Genomic DNA, 19452 nt, shown 5'->3' on the forward strand with positions numbered 1-19452 from the left:
TTGCATCCAGCCTTGCAAGCATCAATACTTAATTTTGGTCCAAGATCCGCAGTCATGCTGCAATCTTGTTTATTTATCCTTCTTTACTGGTGAATAAAACTGAAAATGGCAGGGCAGAAGGGTCCCTGGACGTGAGGAAACATTAAACCTCTTGAACACCAACTTGGGATCAGTGCTAGTGTCCCTGGGGCCTGGGAATGCCTTTGGCATTAAACTTCTCTAAGTGGCAAACAATTGCTTTGTGGGAAGCAAGTGCTTGAGTCCAAACTTTGAGTTTTTTTTAACTCATTCAAACACCTTTTTGCTTGCAGCTATTCCCATCAGCCGAGCCGCAAGGTCCTTCACTCAGTGCTCCAGCACAGGCACCTACTCAACTACCTCAGGCTGCAGGACAAGTACCTGCACAACCTCAAGCTGCTGTACCTCCACCTAGCCAGGCTCCTCCAGCAGCGCCAGCAGCAGCCCAGGTGAGATCTGACAGCCTTCATGCCAGCTTTCAGCTTTGCACTTCACCGTTCTGTTCAAGACATGTTAAAATGAGCTAAACCTTTAGAAATTGCTCGTCTGGGGTTGCATTAGTGCTGCTGCTTGCATAGAAGAGATGGCTGGCCTGCTGGTTTGCAAAAAAAAGCCTTTAAAAAAGACACTGGGCTCAGCAGTGTTTTGTTCTTATTCTGTGGGTGAGCAGTGATTTATGTTTTTCTGCTCTTCAGGGAGTGTAATGTTTGGCTTGAGGCAGGGTTAAAGGTAAGAAAGGAGAGTCGTTTCAGTGGCAGCTGCTTGTTCCTGGTGTTTAAAGAGGTGCAGTGTGTTTAAGGTGCAGCACGAACAGGTTCTGATGGTGTGTGTCTCAGCATCGCTGCAGTCTATGGGGTAAGAATGGAGACAAGCATGAGAAGAAGAAACCAGAACATCCAGGTTCTCCTGGCTTCAAAAGAGTGACAGGAAGCCTTAAACTGTCCTTGGGTCAGTCAAAAATAGCAGAGAAACTCCATCTTTGGGAAGCTCTGAATCTTGTGGTACTTTCAAACATCCATTTCAAGCAGAATGGATCCTTGAGGGGAAGAACAGGGGATGTAAAAGCTCGACAAGCCCCTGTTTAATTTTTAGCTACATCACTTTAAAGTGTAGGGTATAGGTCAGAAAGGCAGACGTGCCAAAGTTGGGAAAGAGCACTGACTTGTGTTTAAAAAGAGAAAAATGGCCAAACCAAATCATTGCTGGGATACTTGGAACATGTCTTGTGGCTTGCTGGAATAAAGCACCGCCGAGTTTGCCAGGCTTCAGAGTGATGGCACTTCTTTATAAAAGACACTAATGTTCATATTTGTTGGTGGGCAGAGGCTGTCCCTGCTGAAGAGGTCCAAGATAGCATCACCCGTTGGCAGACCCAGAGGGAAGAAGCTTGGCAGCGCTGGTTAGAAAAATAACTGAAATGACTCCTTCCTAGAAACATTTCGTTATTTTTATTATAAAGTAAGCGAAAAGATACGTATATCACTTCACTGCAGTCAGCTCATGTTCCTGTTTACAAAGCCATTAAAGCTGATGCTTTAGTCATTAAACAAAACCAGGAGGGTTGGGGGCTGTCACATTCTTGGCTACGTTCGAAGTAGCGTTAACGCTTAAATCAAATCCTTTCAAATCTCTTGAAAAGGGGCCAGTGTTTAATCCCTGAATTTTAAGCAGCAGTTGAAACTCCAGCAGCAGTGAAGGCCGGGACTTGTCAGCTCAGTAAATTGATGTAGCGGCGTTGGCCTCAACGCAAGTGTTTTGAGTTGCACTAGCAGAGTATCCTGCTCCCTGCCACTAGTCCCCAATAGCTTATTTGTTGGTAGCTTGGCCTGAGGTGAACTTCATACCCCTGTGTCAGTGCGTCCTTCCCTATAGCTCTGCGTGTCACTCCGTTCTTCTTTATGGTTCTTTGTGTCAACACGCACCTCTTTAGAGCTTTCCATTGGTTCCTGTAACTCCTTGGCTACCTTTCTGCAGACCGATGGGCTCTCTGTGGGCTCTTGTTTGTTTTCACTGACCTGGTAAAACTTCTTCAGGCTTCAACAGGACCAAGAGTGTGGTCAGTAGCACTGAGCTGCATTCGTGGCACAAGAACACCAACAGATGGAGTAAAACACTACTCTTATACAAAGGGCGATCGTTTTCTATCATGAAAAAGCAAACAGTCTAGATGAAAAAAGAACTCGGTCAAGATTTCTAGGCTTAAATTATCAGCCAGGCATTGTCTGTCTTGTTACTGCAGATTTAAAACCCCTGGCTGTGCACGTGCAGCACAGATGATTTGCACAGTGGAAGAGTAATTGACTTTTTTGTGTGTTTTTTTCTTTTTTCTTTTTGTGGAGTTTGATTAATAATTAGTACTTTACTGGAAGTATCACTAGTGTTATAAAGATGGATCCTTCCCACTGAAAGTCTGCTGCTGAGCGCTATAAAATGCTTTGACTGCGTGCACCAATAATTACTCAGAGGTAGTTTAGAAGTGAGAATAGGCAGCTCTGAATTCACTGCTAGATGCTCCTAAAGTCTTCAATTTCACTAAAAAGTAATTGAAGAATATGCTAATCTACCAATTATTTTTCCCTAGGTGCTCTTCACAACTGTATCAGTTTTTTAAATCAGATATTTTGGGGCAGGGATTAAAACACATGAGGTCTTGAAGCTGTCGTGAGTGCCCCAAAACCTTAGTTTTTGAGGCAAAGCAAGCAGTCTCTTTGCCGTTAGCCCCTTTTCTGAAGTTTCCTGCTGATTTGACATTTCTCATAGCTCAGTAGCTTTTCTTCTTTTAAAGACAATTGCAGAGAACCTCCTGAATTACTGTTTAAGCGTGAAGTTTTTCCATTTAATATTCATTGTTTTTCAAGTAGTGTCGTGGCTCCAACGATGGGTTAAACTTTAATTTGTATTTATAGTTGATCGAGGTTATCTCTAGGTTTAATACTAGAGAAAGGAGGTCTTTGTCTGTTTTAAAATAACGTAATCCTATTGCAGGCCCCACCTGCCCCTGCTGCAGCTCCGGTACAGGAAGATACAAAAGTCCCCATCAGCCTCGTACTAAGGTTAAGGTAAGGACACAAAACTGACCTGTTCTGGTAAGGTGAGCCTTTGTGGAGAGGGACATGGGAGGAATTCTGTAGTGCATCTTGTCATCTGCCCTTTCAGTTAAAAGGGTGGTGGCCATGTATTGTTTGTCAGCTTGGATCTCATCCACCCTCGTGAAACTGGGGCTGAGAAAAGCAGTTTTCATCTTAGCTGCTTCTTCAGCCTGGCAAGAACTGCAGATTGAAAGAGGTTTTGATATTGGTATAAATCTCCCAAACTCTGATGGGCTGGGAAGGAAGGAATTAGCCGGGTTCCTTAAAGGGAGTCAGGGATTCAGGGGTCCTTGTGTTGTGGATCATCTGGGTATTGAGGCACAGCTTTAGACATCAGCCAGTTCTGAGATTGAAGAGCTTTTTATTCAGTTCAAGCCATGGATTCTGGTTTATGTCCCTAGGAAAAGGAGAAAAAGGGTTGTAAGCGCACTCCACCATCATCATACAAGTTGGCCTTTCTTTTTTAAGGAACCTGGCTCACACCTCCTTAGGCATCTTGATTTTTGATAGGTACTGGGACTTCTGAACATCATCTCCCAGCCCTTCCTGGACAGTTGCATAATGTGTGTGCATCTGCAGAATGAGCAGATGCTCGCTTCTTTTGAAGGATGTGCTCTGAGGATAAAGCTGCTGGTAGCTACGAGTTGCTGCCAGTGGAACATGGCCTTATACCACGTTGTGGCCCTCACGTCTCCTGAAATTCAGCCCACTTGGGCTCTGGGAAGTTGACAGGCAGCCAGCGCTGAGGGCCTGGCTTCCAGCTGCACAGCCAAGTGAGCAGTTTTTGCCCTTCAAGGGGAAAAAGTGCAGGGGTGAACCCAGCTCTCTTCACAGACTGGTTCTTCAGTGATAGCACGTTCTTCTGGGCACCGCTCGGTGCAATGAAATGTTCTCTTCTATATAAAATGTTCTTCTTCCCATAGGAATTCGAAAAAAGAACTCAATGATATCCGATTTGAATTTACCCCAGGGAGAGGTGAGCTGGTGTGAAAGTCCTGCATGTGAGGGTGGGTTTGGGGAAGGGGATCTTTTGTGTTTGGAGTTGTTCGGTTGTATCTGTAGAAGTGTCTCTCCATGGTGCTTTCCTAAGAGGGTGTTCCAAGGCTTGCCTTATGTCTGGGCTGTTAGCAAGTGCTTGGAGCACTGCTGCTAGAGAGCGCTTCTGTAAAACTCTCACAGACACGACCCAGGCATAGGCATTCAGTGAATTTTACAGAGTTGAATTTAGTTTCAGAGTTTCAGTGAATTTACTGAGTTTTACAGCATAGATCAGAGCTGCCTCACTGCAGTGCTGTGGGCAGCAGGCTAGTTGACACCCACAAGTGTGCGTGAGTTTATTCCCTTGCCCTTCTGTGGCTTTTGCTCCCCTCTTGAAAACAGCTAGCTAGAAGAATTGACTGAGGAACATCTCAGCACAAATACTGCAGTTTGCTGGGCTTGTGCCCTTCACGTGCAAGGTCGTGAATAACAGTTTTGCTGTTTGGTTTGTACGAGTTTCTTTTAGGTTTGCATGATACCTCCATCAACTGGAGAACTTCTTTCACCTGGTAACTGGCTCTTGTGTTTCTCCCCAACAGATACTGCTGATGGTGTGTCTCAAGAACTGATTTCAGCAGGGCTTGTTGATGGCAGAGATCTGGTAATAGGTAAGTACGAATTGTTTCTTCTGCTCTAACCATTCCAGTCACTTCTGCATCTTTAAAGTGACCTGATGAGTGGGTACAAGGAGAGTTCTCTGTGGCCTCCGTCCTCTTCTCCAACAGCTCCACAAAACTGCTGTTAATTTTAATTCTAGTGGCAGTTCTGTGCTAGTGCATTTAGGCAACCGTCAGGCCACAGGCAGATGATCTAGCTGGAAAGATGATGAAGCAAATGTTCCTTGTAATGCAAAATGAAGGCTAATCAGTGCATTAGCTAAATCAATCTCATCTGACACAGGCACTGCCAAATCGCTGCACGAGCCTGTGCTGCTGAGAGGCTCTGTACAAGAGAGGTCTGGGACTGGAATCAGCCAGGCTTTTTAAATTTACTTTATTTTAAGGCAGGCTGTGGAAGGAAGTGTGAAGCGCACACGCACGTGGTGCAGTTGGCCTAAGGCAACAGCACATGTTGCTGCACTTCAAGTGCATGTGAATAGCTACCTCCAGCAACAGATTCCTAAACAAACGTGTCCCTTTATGCAGCAGGGGAAAATTTAAACCATTAACAGTACCTGTGTACTTCAACTACAGCGAGCAAGACCTCCTTAGACACAGCCTGCAGCATCTGGGAAGGCTGAAAGTGCAGAAGGAACTGGGTATTCAGGTGCAGTCGGGTAGATCATTATTTCTAATCCCATCACTTTGAGGAAAAACCTGTCTTTGAAAAAGAAGCATTCTAACTAGTGACAGCATTTTCACAGTATAAAGCTTTAGATTTAAATAGTCTGAGTCTAATGGAAGCCTAAACTTTCTGTATCTTTTTAAACAATTCTACGTTGGAGTAATATAAAGAGGCCTTGTGACTTTGGGATGTTTTTTCTCTAGCCTGTCCTAATATTTGCCCATTTTTCTTGTTGTCTGTGTGTGATTTCAGTTGCAGCTAATTTGCAGAAAATTGTGGAAGAGCCCCAAGCAAACAGATCCGTCACTTTCAAACTGGTATTTATTCCTGTTCCCTAACTGAACAAGCTGTCACTCGCAAACATAAAGCGTTGCATAGGGGCGCCTGCGGTCGTCTCCTGTGGGCATCTGATGTATGCAATCCAAATCTAATGCTAACACAGACGTTCCCCTGTCCTGGCTAGTAAAGGTATCAAAATATTACAGGAAGGTTTTTTGAGGTATTTTGGGCTTGGAGGGTACACTGGCCCAGAAGTGGCAGAAATTCTTCAGTGCAGGTAAGTGGGCTAAGAAGTGCCACTGACTCCTTTCTTGGAGGAGGATGGAGGAGAAGGGTCTTTGAGGAAGAAATTTGGGGTGAGGGACAGCTAAGAGAAGATAGGCTAGAAGAGGAGAGCTAAGAGCAGATGAAATCTTCAGAGATGGTGAAAGGCACAGGTAATTATAGGAGCACAGCGAGGGTGTAACCAGATTATTGGTAGTGAAAGCAGTGAATTATGTTACTTTTGACCTTTTCCGTGAATAAGTTGTTTTTGCTTCTTTCTCCCTGGTTGGTGCACGTAGCCCTAGTCAGAGCAGGCATTGGCAAAGCTTCAGCCCCAGCCCTTCCTAGCTCCAAAAAAAAAAGGGGAAAAAAACAATTTAACTTTGGGTAGGGCCAGCTGCTGAATGCAATGCTAAGCTGTCTGTAACTGCTCCCTCCCCAGACTGTATCTGACGTACCTCGTTGTGATAGGAAGCACGGTGTGTGTCAGAGGGCAGAGCATGTCTGGTGCTATTTGCATCTCTGTTCCTTGTGTTCCAGGCATCTGGTGTCGAAGGCTCAGATATTCCTGATGATGGCAAACTTATAGGATTTGCACAGCTCAGCATCAGCTAAACAATGGTCCCAGGAGATGTTTCCCAACAGAGAACCCACATGTGCATATTCGTAATGCTTCTGTTAGCCTAAAAAAAACCACTACTGCCAAAGAATTGAACTACAGCCCCCTTCCTAGAAGCTTTAACATTTTCCTTAATAGGATCACAAACCTTCCTGAAATTACCGATGGCGTTTACACCTTTTGTAAACAAGTCTCATGTTTTTGTATGTCATCTCAAACATGCAGATCCAACATGTCATTGCCTGCATGTTCGTTTTATTATTGCCTTACTTTAAAGAAAAATACTACTGAGTACGAAGCGGGGGTTCCACTGCTCTGATGATCTTGCCTAAATGTTTGCTTACATGTGGTTTCATTTTTATTTTCACTTGCTATTTTTGCACAAGTTTTAATACTGAATGGATCTTTTTTGTTCTTAACCTTCTCCTTCCATCTGAAACACCAATGTACATGTTGTTTGGGTCGCCTGGAGTGCTGAGAAATCTGCTTCTCTTCAGCTGTATTTTTAAAACTGCTGGTTTGAATGCTTGCACCTAAGAAAGCAAGCCAAGTCTTAACCCACAGGAGGGAGAGCCATCTTCCCTTGTGTTTGTGTTTTTGAGAAGTTCCTTGGCTTCGAGGTGTTAGAAGTCAGCTTCCCTTTGTAAACTGCCTTAATTTTTTGTTGTTTTTTCTTTTTTTTCTTTTTTTTTTTTTTACCATTTGGGTTCTTTCCACATGAGTGCCAGGCGTGGCATGAGGGCTGAACCTGTTGATTTACGTTAAGCAGTCCTTCCGCAAAACATGTCCTTCATCCTGCATCCTTAGATGTAGTCGGTCCGTAAAGCAGAACAATGAGGCGCTGCTGTCTGGACACTGGTCTTGCAGCTGATCAACAAACCAACTTTATCCGTTGTCAGAGGGAGAGGAGATCTGTGTCACTCTGCGTTTGGAAAAGATGCACTTCGAACTGTTCTCGAGACCCGGCCTGTTATGCCTGGCTGTGCGAGTCCTCCCCGACGTGTTTCCCAGTCCTTTGCAAACTGGTACCCGTGGAACCATCCCTGTCGTGTTTTACAGCAATAAGGAATTGCCAGTAGAGTGGTATTACTGGGCAAGCGAGCACCGGACTGTGTCCCTCCTGCACTAATCGCTTGGGTCGTCAGCCTTCGCGGCAGCCCGAGCCTCGCCGTTTGATCAGGATGTCACCGAAACCCTGTCACACACGTATTTAGGTTGTATTTCTATGTGGTGTTGAATTTGAATTTCTACATGAATAATATAAATTATACTTTGCGTTTGATAAGAGACACTTGTAATGCAATATGTGAATAATAAATGGTGTTGATTTTTTTTTCCTACTGTTTCACAGTTGGCCTTTGTAACTGCTATTGGCTCTGGAGTGTTTTCTACACAGAAATTAGAAGCCTGTAATTTAACTCACAGATGGAAACGTGTTTGGTTTCCATCAGCCACAAACAATGCAGAAACAGAGTGTTAAAGCAGAATGACTGGGTTCAGTCAGGACTTATTTTTATTTCCAAGTCTTCTGATGAACAATCTTTATTTAAATATATTTTTCCTCTATGAGCAGCTGCGGAAGCTCCCTGCCTTGTGCATGCTCTTTTTATACTGCCCTAGTTCCTTTTAGCCTGTAGGTGGGTGTTGGCTCTGTCCCCATGGAGCTGCCGGCTCTCTGCAGCCCCGTGGCTGGTGAGTGTGAAGGGGAAGGAGAGGAGGAGGAGAGTCTGGGAGTGAGAGCACCCTGGGGTGCTGAGCAGAAGCCCCAACCAGCCAAGGAGGTGGGTGCCAGGAGTTGACGGGGGCTGGGTTTGGCCGCTCGTGTGCGTGCACGCGCGTGTGCCAGCTCTGGCACTTCCTCCTGTTATTTGACACAAAGCACTCCCAACGGCTTCCCCCAGCAAGCTTCTTAGCTTGGGGAAAAGCAGGCTGGCACCTTGATTTTTCATGTCGCCCCACGGCTGATGAGGATGTAGTCTTGGTACAGTATTATTTTTCCTTCTGCCTGCACGCCCTGGGGGTCTCCTGGCTCATTTGCGTACTGGTGCTGAGAGAGGTAGGACTCGAACCGCTCACACGGAACAACGCAGCCTCTATTTATTAAGTTATTCCCCACTTTCCCAAAGCCAGGACTTCGAGTGTGAGTTCACACTAACCCAGGGCTCGTTAGTTCTTCACGGGAGAAAATAAGCAAGAAACTGATGTCATTTGTTCTGTAGCTCTCCAAGCATTTTGGGTAGCAATCCAAATTTTTTACTTGGGCTATTACAGTGCTAGACAACTGTCTTTTCTGATGTTGTTCCAGTAAGTGCCAATGCTGTTCATAATTGTTTTCCAGTGTCATTAAGGATTTGGTTTTTTGTGCGAATTTCTGATCCGAAGCTGAAAGCAGGTGGTAATTTTAAGTTCCTACTTTTAAAGGACAATGCTCTGTTAATGAAAACGGATCCTCTTCACAACTTTGGTGTATTGTAGATTATAATGAGAGATGTAAAATATTCAGGCTTTTTTTCCTTTTTTGGACTTTGTATTTTACTGCATGTCTCTAATTTTTAATCAATAAAGAACAAATTGTCCATTGCCATGTGTTCGGTGTGTGCTTTACGTGTCATCGAGTTGGCTGGCGTGTCTTGGGGAGGGGGCTGGGCGTTTGTCCGAGTGGCATCCGCACCACCTGAGACATTTATTTGGGCGATGGGAGGCTTGGTGACCCCTGGGAGGACTCGATGGTGGTGGTCTATGAGAGTCTGCACGGGGTTGGGGTCAGGGTGGCATTTAGGGCTGGATGCTGGGGGCTTCTCAGCAGCTGAAGGGTTTGCTCCGAGCTCTGCACACCCTGTGCAGCTGGGGATGAGCTTCTCCTGGCCAGGAACAGTATTGGAGTGGGATGATTTATATCCTGAGAGGTGTCTGGAGAACAAACTGCTCTCCCTCCTCTCCACCTCCAAACACTTGTTCTTTCCAACTTCTCCAGGGCAGATCTGATCCAAAGGTGCCTCTGAGGTCTTCCCTCTACATCTGCAGTGGAGCCAGGACCTCAACAAAACGCATTGAAGGTGAGAGACCCCAGATACATCCACATCTCTCATCGTCTTGACCGTTCCTCTCTAGGCACCGGTATCCCCTGCTGCAGCACCCTCCCGTGCCAGCGGTCATGCTTTGGGCTGTGAGGGAAGGACATGTCAGAAGGGAAAGGTCTCTAAGGTTCCAGTGTTGTTAGGGCTTGCTAGGGCTCTCCGGCTTAGTTTGCCATTTTCTGCATCTATTTCTCTTAAGGCGTTCCTCCTTAATGACAGATCCAGAGAACTTTACCATGGGTGAATGCAACTTTCAAGTTTAAGATGTGCGACGGGAAGGGATGTTCTTGGTCACCGAATCTCAAGCCCTTCATCCGAGTCAACTTCTTAGCAGTCTTTCGAGCCTAACCTCACTCAAGAAGCCCCAGAGAATGATACCCCAGTGCTCTCCCCTCCCTGCCTCTGTAAGAAATCAATTTATGGATGCTCCTAAAGCTTTTTGAAGCTGCCCTACACCAGGGCCTCACCACCCTCTTGTGGGTCACTGGTCCACACCAGTTGGCCGTGCTGCCCGTTCCTTTGGGCTTCCCTGCTCTCCTTACCACCTCCCCATCGCCTTCTCGCAATCTCTTCCCAGCCGATGAATTTGCACCTGGAAAGCAACCTGCCCTGGAGGGTGTGCACCTCCTGAAATTTCCGATTCACTCAATGGGAACGCAGCATGGGTACAACTTCCAACCCGGAGCGCTGCACTTTCTTCAAGTTTACCTACTCCTTGTGGCTGCCTACAGCTGCCGGGCTTATCTTGGGTTTAAGTCTTGGTTCCAGCCCTGGGAATCTGTCTTCGCAGATGCTGCTGCCTATGCCAGGCATCGGGGAAATTTTGAAAGCAGTTGGTTTTTTTTTGAGACATTTCAGAAATGGCTGGTGCTGTTCTCCGTACTTCCATGCCTCAGTGTCTTTCCACCAGTTTTGCCAGCTTTTTATGGTTCCAAACCTGGTCACACCACGAGTTCATTCCCTCCCGTCCCTCCTGTTGATCCTACAGATTTCTCTTTCGTTCTGTGACGAGGCGAGGTCAGGCTTTTCTTGGGGTTTCTGCCTGAGCACAGTTGCTTTCCCTTTGTCCTGAAAGTGGCATCAGCTCTTCCTTCTGGCCGTGTTTTGTGCCAGTCTGGGTGCAGGCAGCCCATGACTGCTATCTGACCGACCCTCCTGGGCTTTCCCATTTCAACTGTGGTGGAGAAGAGTGGGTGAGGCCGCTTAGGGCCCGGAACTCCTTTTACCACAGAGGCAGAAGACAGAGAGGGGAGATGGTATGGGGAAGCCGTGGAAGATGAAGGAAACGGAGTCTCCCGTCGGCTGGGATGGCAGCCAGCTGGCCGCCCTTCCTACTCTCTGGCTCTGCCCAGCCGTTAGCATCACTCCATTTCTTGGACTTTTCCCAGCTCCGCATCACGCTGGGCTGTCTTGGCCTCTGTGAACCTTGCTCGCTTGAGTAGAGCAAGTGCCTGCAATTGATTCGGACAATTCGGTCTTCCCCCGTGTCATGGCCACACGGCCCTGGCAGAGGCACGATCCAGATCTCCTGAAACGGGTTGGTTCTGCATGCTTTACCCAGTACCAGACACCGTATGTGGGTGGCCCAGAAATGATTAATGTGTTACACAGTGTACTTAGGACATGTAAAACATCAGGCGTTAAGTCTCTCATGAAGAGACTGCATATTTGTAGTGCCTGCCTACGTCTGCAGAGCTTATCTTGGGATTAAACATTAATTCCAGCCCGCAGGAAAGTCTGTCCCAGCACTGTCCTCTTCCCGACTCAGCTGACAATGTCAGGCATCAGGGAAATTCTGAAGGCAGTTGGTGATTTTGGGACATTTCAGAAGCGGCTGGTGCTCTTCTCCATGCTCCCATGCCTCAACCTGGCCTTCCACCAGTTTTGCCAGCTTTTTATGGTTCCAAACCTGCCTCATTACTGCAACACCAGCTGGATCCGTGCCGTCGGCCCCAACCTGACCGAGGAGGAGCAGCTGAACCTCACCCTGCCCCGCGACGCGGACGGGGCGTACGAGCAGTGCTCCATGTACTCGCCCGTGGACTGGGACCTCGGCTCCATCGTGGCGTACGGCCTGAACGCCACGGAGAAGTGCAGCAGTGGCTGGGTGTACCCCTCAGCACAGCAGCCGTCCCTGCTCACTGAGGTCTGTAAATGCCTTTTGACGCCCTGGGGACGTGGAGGGGAAGGGATGGACGGGAGCCTCCCGTCCTGCACTTTGCGCAAGGCCAAGGCACCGGCGGTGCAGCTGGGCTGAGAGTTACACCAGGCCTTTCCTGGGAAACACTCGGCTCCATCCCCCAGACTCAGCTGCGACCCTTGCAAGGTCGTGTGCAGTCAGACCATGATGTTCGTGCCCAGGGGGCTGCAGGCAGAGGCGGTGTGGGGCTGAGTCCAGCACGTGCTCTGCTCACCATACAGCCCCTTGCCAGCACCCAAGTAACTCACAGTACCTGGCCTGGGGGGACCTTTTTGGTCTCCCTGCCACAGTTTCCCCTATTCTGCTGCCTGGTTCTCCTCACAGCACCTTCCCTCTGAAAGACATTTACTTTCCAAGAGCTTTAATTTGTCCTTCAGTTTTCTGGGACCTCCAGAGCCCTTCAGGGCTTAGACAAGATGTGGTCCTTATGGGCCATGCAGATGAGCAAAGGCCCTGCCTCCTGGCGTCTCCAACATCTCCCTGTCTGCACCTTTCTTCTTCTCTCTCCCCACATTCTTCCCTCATTCCTCTCTCAGTCTTTCCTCCCTCCCAGCTCTAACTCTCTCTTGGGCACCTTCCTGTGGGCTAAAACCAGATGAGGGAGCCCAGCCTCTGGCATTTCCAAAGGTTCCTTGGCTCCCCTGGAGCCCTGTGTCCTGCCTCCAGCCTGTCCCACCCTGCCCAGCCTTTGCAGCCAGGGCAGCCAGGTGCTGGGACCCCTCTCCGACGCCCCACTTCACCCAACACTTCCCAGCCAGGAGGCTCCCTTGGGCTGCCTGGCCTTGATGCACTCCTGCAGGTCCCGGTGCTTGGGGCATCACTGAGTGCCCAGGGGTCTGTCCCACCTCCAACTTGTGCAGCTCATGCACACGATAGAGACTCGCATCCTTGGGAGAGGGATCTCTGCTCGCAGGGGCTAAGGCGAGAGCCCGGGCACCCACCTCCTGTCCCCACCCGGGGCCAGACGTGCTGCCCATCCTGAGAAAGCAGCTGCCCAGCTGGGACCTGGCAGGAGCAAAAGCAGCTGTGTTTCCCTCCTCCAGTTTGACCTTGTGTGCGACAGGAAGGACCTGAATGACATCTCCCAGTCTGTCTACATGCTGGGACTGTTCCTGGGAGCCATGATCTTTGGGCCACTAAGCGACAGGTGAGGACACACAAGGAATTGCCCACGGTCTCCTAAAACATCAGTGTGTAGTGTCATGCACTGCTCCAGGACTGGTTGGCCACAACACTGTGTATTTGGTCACTGCTCCTCACTTACTGTGACTGTCCCAAAATTACAGTGACCCTGACCAAAGTCCTTAGGCCTTGTGTGGACATGGAGTGGAAATGAAGAGGGCAAAGCATCTGCATAGAGTGCTTCACATGTAGATTGGGAGTAGTCTGATCCTCATTGCCCTCAAGAAAGTCATCTATGAATGGTTCCACATCACTGTGTATCCCTCCAGGCTCTACCCCATCCCATAGGGTCTCTCCAGATACCAACTGTGTCCTCCCTCTTCCTCCACAGGATCGGCCGCCGGCCAGTCCTTCTGATCTCCATCTTCCTCCAGGGCCTTTTTGGTGTGGGAATTGCCTTTGTGCCCCATTTCTACGTATACATGGCCTTCAGATGTGTCGTGGGGGCTTCAGTGTCAGGGATCACCATGACCTTACTGGCCTTAGGTGAGTAGGATGCCCTTACCCTGAGGCAGATATATGTGGTCTCTCAAGATGCAGTAGAAATGGCCTAAAAAGAAATAAAAAGTCATCCGGTACATCTTGAAAAACGTCCTCCCAAATGAATGGCTCATGTTTTAACATGAGCAGGACAGTCAGCTTGACACGTCTCAGCGGCTTCTGCAGCCGGTTTGCTGAGGAGGCAATACAGAGGGGTGAGGACAGGTCTTGATAGTCACTGCCCTTTGGCATCTCGCCAAGCCTGAGTGAGAGCCACGGAGAGCATCTGGAAGATGGCAATGCTCAGATGAGGACAAGGGGACTGCCTCCCAGATGGGGTGGTCAATATGGGGAGAGAGCCCAAGGGTCTGGGATACCATTGATGGGCCCCAATCCCTGCCCCAGCAAGGGGATATCTGGATGCTGGGAGCAGAGAGATGAGGTACATGAGCTTTACGTCCTCTTGCAGATGTCTGGGCTGGTATACTCTACCTTAGTTATACTCATGGCTGACAGGACACCCTGGGGTTAAGGAGAGGTGATACAGCTCATGAAACACTGGTGACTTGCACGTGTGCTAGACATCATCGTTCTGACTGCTGCTGCCTTCTCCTCAGGTCCTGGAGGAGAGGCTCCTAGAATACAAACGGCTTGAATAAGGGGAAATCATTCACGTCAATGACCCTCAATATTCATTCTTCTTTTCAGCTACGGAATGGGTTGGGGTCTCCTATCGACCACGTGCAGTGCTTATTACTCACTGCTGTTTTGCCATTGGACAAATGATTTTGGCTGGCTTGAGCTATGGGATTCGTAACTGGAGGTTGCTGGAAATTGCAGGATCTGCTCCTATGTTTGCCCTTTTCTTCTTCGTCTGGTAAGTGGCAGGTGGGCAGTATGCTCCTCGCAGGCATGACAGATGCCGGAGGGGTTTCTGCAGAGCTCAGCACATCTGCCTGGGCCACTGGGCCTTGGAGAGCAGCAGCTGCTTTGGTTCAGGTCCTCAGATGTGGCCTAAACGTAGCCCTGGGAAGCCTGACCTGAGGAGGTATTTAGACCCCCCCCCCCCAGCACACATCGTGCCCATTACTTGCAGGGCCTGGTTGCAGGGAGATGGGCTCCGAGGAAAGTCAGCGGGTCACAGCGGCATCTGCTGCTTTCATCTCCTTGGCAGGGTGCTACCAGAGTCGGCTCGGTGGCTGGTGACAAAAGGCAAAATAGAAGAAGCTAAGAAGGTCCTTCAGAAGGCAGCATCCATCAATAAGCGCACCATCCCACCAGGACTCCTTGAGCAGGTACCAAAACCAGTGTGGGGAGCTGCTCGTCCTCGGAGACCTGCCTCTGAGTGTGGCTTTGTAGCACTCCTTGGAGCTGGGCTCACCTGGTAAACATTTTTCCATGAACGCTGGGATCATTTAGGGATAGGCTTTTCTTCAGTGAGGACTGCACATGTGTGGAGGATGTGCATGAGGTCCCTGCTCTGTGGTTTTGCATGCCTAAATGCCTGAAGGGGGGGAGTTACCACCCCTCCCATCCCAAGGACCCTGCACTGACAAAATGTTCATCCTGAGGAACCTCCCAGTCTCCAATCTATTGCATGGGGCAGCCACACCACAGGCAGGGGAGCCGAGCCCCACTGGGCTGCCATCCCTCCCACAGCAGCTTTGGGTCACAAGCCTGTCCCGCTGAGCTTTTCCTTAGTCTTTGGCTGGAAAAAGAGCTAGCCACGGGTTTCCTTTGTCTGCTCTGACTCTCTGGCTTTCTCCATTTTGAAGCTGAAGTGTGAGACACAGGCTAAGTCTGGAAGTTTTCTGGATCTCCTTCGGAAGAAGCACCTCCGGAAGGTGACTTTAATCATGTCGTGTGCCTGGTAAGACATTGCTTGTTTACCTCTTTCCTAGCTTCTGGGTGAACAAAAGAAGGGCTTGAAGTTTACTCATAATTGTAAATACACCTCATGTTTTGGAGATGATATTGATGGTTATTGCTCTTTCTGGCTGTTGTAGATGAAATGCAGTTTGTGGGAAAGACTTTAGCAATCCCAGCTTTGGCAGTCCTGTGGACTGGTTGGGTATTATGTCTCCTTGGAAATCCGAGGATATGCTTGAAAATGTTGTCAGTGGAGGTCAATATTGTATTTTCTCATGGCTAACAGATATGATTGTTTCCATTCTGCTCTGTTTTCAGGTTCGTTAACAGCCTTGTCTACTATGGTCTGAGTCTGAATGTGACTAATTTTGGTCTGGACATCTACCTGACACAGCTTGCATTTGGAGCAGTGGAAATCCCAGGCCGTGTTGGTTGTATCTTCCTGCTGCAGTGGTTTGGGAGGAGGAAATCCCAGGCTGGCACCCTGCTGCTGAGTGGCCTGGTGTGTCTGATCATCACTGGCATCCCTGAAGGTGAGCAGCCTCTTCTTGTCTTGAGAGATCAGTTTCTGGGGCAGGAAGCTGACAGCCCCAGCACTTCCCTTGCTGGTGAAGGTCCCATCCTCCCAATCCGTCTGGCTGCAGTCCCACATGTCTGTCAGGGATTGAGCCGAACCTAGTGCCTTGACCACAAGGGGCTTGGTCATGTACCCAAGGACCATTCTGATCAGCAAATCTTTGCTGCCAACTGATAGGAGAGGGTAAAGCTGAGCAACGGGCTCAGCTGACAGAGCTGCCCTCTGGTTAGTTTGCTGGGGTAGTGAGATGGATGCAGTGTCCTGAGGGTGGCATCCACCAGAGCTGCTCCCCAGTCCATGTTCAAGCATTGTTCAGTGGCAATGGCTCCCTTCAGGGGATGTGGTTGTCACCACAAGTCCCCAGTCATCATCCCTGAGCGGTGATATCAGGCCACCCATCTCAGAGCTGCAGTCTCTTCTCTTCCTCCCTCAGACCAGCCTGTGGCGATCACTGTCCTGGCCACCATTGGCAAGTTTGCTGCCTCAGCCTCCTTCTCCTCCGCCTACGTCTACTCCGCAGAGCTCTTCCCCACCATCATCAGGTGAGGTTTCGCCAGGCTTTATGGCTTCCCTCCCACAGGGCTAGCCTCCTCATGGGAGCACAGGTTGCAGCACCCCACCACAGGTGGCAGTGGTGGCAATGGCAGGACAGGAGCCTGTCTGGGCCCACAGATGTGCTCGGTCCCTGGGCAGGGGCAAGGAAGAGGTGGCACAACATGGCCGCCATGGCTGCCCTATACACCTGTGGCCTGTCCCCTTAGCGGGGCAGCGCTGACATGGCTGAGGAGGGCAGCACGGTTGTGTGCAGCTGTCCTGTGTGGTCACCCTAGCCCCATGGCAAGCCCTCATGAGGGGAGGACACGGGGTCATAGCACTCCAACATGGTGGTGGTAATGCCGGTGACAGGGCAGGGCAGAGGCACTGTGACATGGCTGCCGAGTCTGCCCCTTGCACTGCCCCTGTGGTGTTGTGCTGCTCCCCTGGGGGACCGAGCCCGGCCTGCACCTCCCAAGCGCCCCTCGCTCCTGCAGGCAAAGTGGCGTGGGGCTGTGCTCCATGGCGGCGCGGGTGGCGGGGATCATCGCCCCGCTGATCCGCCTCCTGGAGCAGTACCACCGGGCCGTCCCCATGGCCGTCTTTGGCAGTGCCCCCGTGCTGGGGGGGCTGCTCTGCTTCTTGCTGCCTGAGACCCGCGGCGCCGAGCTGGTGGATGACACGAGGGGTGGCCGCACTGCAGCAGAGGTGAGCTTCCACACTGCCTCCTCTTGCTCATGGTGGACCACAGAAAGGCCCATGGGCATTGCATGGGCTGGGCATGGTGGTGTCTTTTGGGGCTTACATTGATGGGAGGGCAGGGAGTTGGATGCCCCACTGCAGCGGGAGGGGAGGGAAAGGAGTGGTGGTGATCTGCCCCATAACACAGCCCAGAAGGGTATCTCAGTCCCATGGTGGTCACTGCTGCCCTCCTGTCCATGAAATGAAAGGATTGCAGGAGTGGAGGGTGCTTCCCCTGGCTCCCCCGGCCCTCCCCAGGGAAGGATTGATGCCTCATAGCCGTGCTCTCCAGCTTTCAGCAGCGTGTAGCTCCCAGCTCCCTGTTCCCCACAGGGCACAGTAGAATTCCAGCCCTGTACTTTTGTTAGGAGAAGGGTGTCCATGGGTGCTCAGAGAGTGGGTGATGTGTGGGAAGCCAGGTTGTTGAAGGCTGCGTGTCTTTTGGCTAACTTCTGAAGGCTGCCATCGGGTCATAATGCATATTTCTTTTTTCTTTTTTTCTTTTAACTCTTTTCTTTTTCATTAGGCCTGTGAAAATGCCAACAGCAGCTCTGAAAATGGACAAGTGAAAGTAAAAGATGGTGACCAAGACAATGAGTACACAAAGACCACTTATTTCTAGCTGGGCCTGCAAGCAGCTCTAATTAGAGGCTGCCTGGTGCTGTGGTGGCGTTGAGGACAAGTAGGGTCTTCATTTACAGTACACCACCTATCCTACTCAAGCAGTCACTGCCAACTCCTGACCTTATTTTTCTTTTTTTTTGCCTTCCTGTATCTCCCTCTGTAGTTTCTCCTCAGACACTGCATGCTGTCTCTCATGTTCTACAGTGCTGTCACTGGAGAAAATGCTTTTAATTTAAAGAAAAAAGAAAGAAATCTGAAGGCAGGATGGATGCAATATTTTCTCTTTCTTGTCCCATCTCCAAGAACGCGAGACTGTTAATTTTCTCCTGTTGAGACACCTGCCAGAGTATTGAATAGCCTAGCGAAGGAGTACTGTGTTCAGTAAAGAAAAAGCCAGAGCAGATGTAACACTGAAAACAATCTCACACTTGCAGGAGTGATTTCTCTTGACTGTCTAGCATGGTTTTCTCACCCTCTCTTAAAACGCTCCTTTTTTTTTTTTTTAAGATTTGAGATACTGAACTGAAAAAAAAAAATTACATGATAGAATAAACAGCAAGCAGTGAATGAGGATGTCTAAGAGGAAGCAGAATATTTGCCTTGGTGCTGGTGCCTTTGAATGAAAGTGTGTAGTGATGTTTTGTGTCAGGCTGTGCTGGAGGACCACATTAGCTTATCTGTTCTGGGAAACTGAGAGATGTTGTGGCACTTGGTCTCTTAGAAGAAAGCGCAAATCTTTCTGGGAAATATCAGATCTATTCTATTCTATTCTATTCTGTTCTGTTCTGTTCTGTTCTGTTCTGTTCTATTCTATTCATCTTCTATTCCTTCTTGCTATAGCAACCTGCACTTAAATGTTTTATAAATACTTTTGTCTTACATTATGAAAAAAAAAAAGTTCTTTTTCTGTGCTTCCGCTCCTCTTACTTCCTGTCCCACAAGAATACTTTCTTTTATCACTAGCTTTATACAGATGGAGCCCAGAAGTTATATGCAATGGTGGTGTTACAGCTTGGACCGTGTACAGCTCAAAAGCTATTTTCTAGTAACGCTGGGAAGCTTTCAAATGAGACATTATTTCTCCTTCTTGTCATGCCTGCATGTTTTCCTTGGATTAAAGTATCCCATGGATACGCAGTTTGGTGAAGACAGCTTTCTGGATAAAATCAGTGACATGCACCAGTCCCACCAGGAGGGGCTGGCTGTGGTGCCATCTTCTTTCTGGCACTGCTCTCCAGGGGATTTGCTCAATTTTGGCTGTGGTGCTCCTGTTCAGTGGACCTGAGCATAGAGGTGCTCAGTCTTTTGAGTGAGAACACTCTTTTTCCTTTGCAAAGGCTGGTGTCTTCCTCTTTCAGGCTTTTATGGAAAATAAGGGGTTGAGGGTAAATGTTGAGGGAAGAGCTTGGAGTAGAACAGTTACTGAGTGAAACGTGGTTTCTCCTTGTAAGAACTCTTCCTTGAGTCTCTCTGTTTCTCTTCACTTCATAAATAATGGTGTCCAGACATATTTGATGTACTTCTTCTCCAACTCATTTATGCTTCCAGTAGGTTGCAGATCCATTTTGCCTCCTCTT

General features: G+C 48.9%; 2 protein-coding genes across 3 annotated transcripts in view; both read left to right on the forward strand.

Annotated features, from left to right (window-relative positions):
* The window catches only part of OXSR1 (oxidative stress responsive kinase 1), an 87248-nt gene extending 78077 nt beyond the window's left edge, over positions 1–9171 (forward strand). For both annotated transcript variants that reach the window (XM_040546751.1, XM_040546752.1), the window contains exons 13-18: positions 312–467; positions 3004–3077; positions 4031–4083; positions 4685–4753; positions 5682–5746; positions 6513–9171. In XM_040546751.1, the coding sequence (XP_040402685.1) occupies positions 312–467; positions 3004–3077; positions 4031–4083; positions 4685–4753; positions 5682–5746; positions 6513–6587 (492 nt within the window). In that variant the 3' untranslated portion in view covers positions 6588–9171. The remainder of the gene's footprint in view (positions 1–311; positions 468–3003; positions 3078–4030; positions 4084–4684; positions 4754–5681; positions 5747–6512) is intronic.
* Positions 9172–11341: 2170 nt separating this feature from the next.
* On the forward strand, positions 11342–19274 carry LOC121065471 (solute carrier family 22 member 13-like). Its single transcript, XM_040548313.1, has 10 exons — positions 11342–11814; positions 12912–13015; positions 13382–13536; positions 14239–14407; positions 14705–14825; positions 15306–15400; positions 15718–15932; positions 16410–16518; positions 17008–17218; positions 17778–19274. The coding sequence occupies exons 1-10, from the start codon at positions 11443–11445 to the stop codon at positions 17871–17873; spliced, it is 1647 nt and encodes a 548-aa protein (XP_040404247.1). The 5' UTR covers positions 11342–11442; the 3' UTR covers positions 17874–19274.
* Positions 19275–19452: the final 178 nt, after the last annotated feature.

Source organism: Cygnus olor, chromosome 2, assembly GCF_009769625.2.
Source record: "Cygnus olor isolate bCygOlo1 chromosome 2, bCygOlo1.pri.v2, whole genome shotgun sequence".
NCBI lineage: Eukaryota > Metazoa > Chordata > Aves > Anseriformes > Anatidae > Cygnus > Cygnus olor.

Excerpts from the sequence above, each read along its gene's own strand:
- LOC121065471 (XM_040548313.1), top strand. The coding sequence starts at position 11,443 with ATGTCAGGCATCAGGGAAATTCTGAAGGCAGTTGGTGATTTTGGGACA. Across the intron at positions 13,016-13,381 it reads TTTGGGCCACTAAGCGACAG|GATCGGCCGCCGGCCAGTCC; the intron begins GTGAGGACACAC and ends CTTCCTCCACAG. Across the intron at positions 16,519-17,007 it reads CTCTTCCCCACCATCATCAG|GCAAAGTGGCGTGGGGCTGT; the intron begins GTGAGGTTTCGC and ends TCGCTCCTGCAG.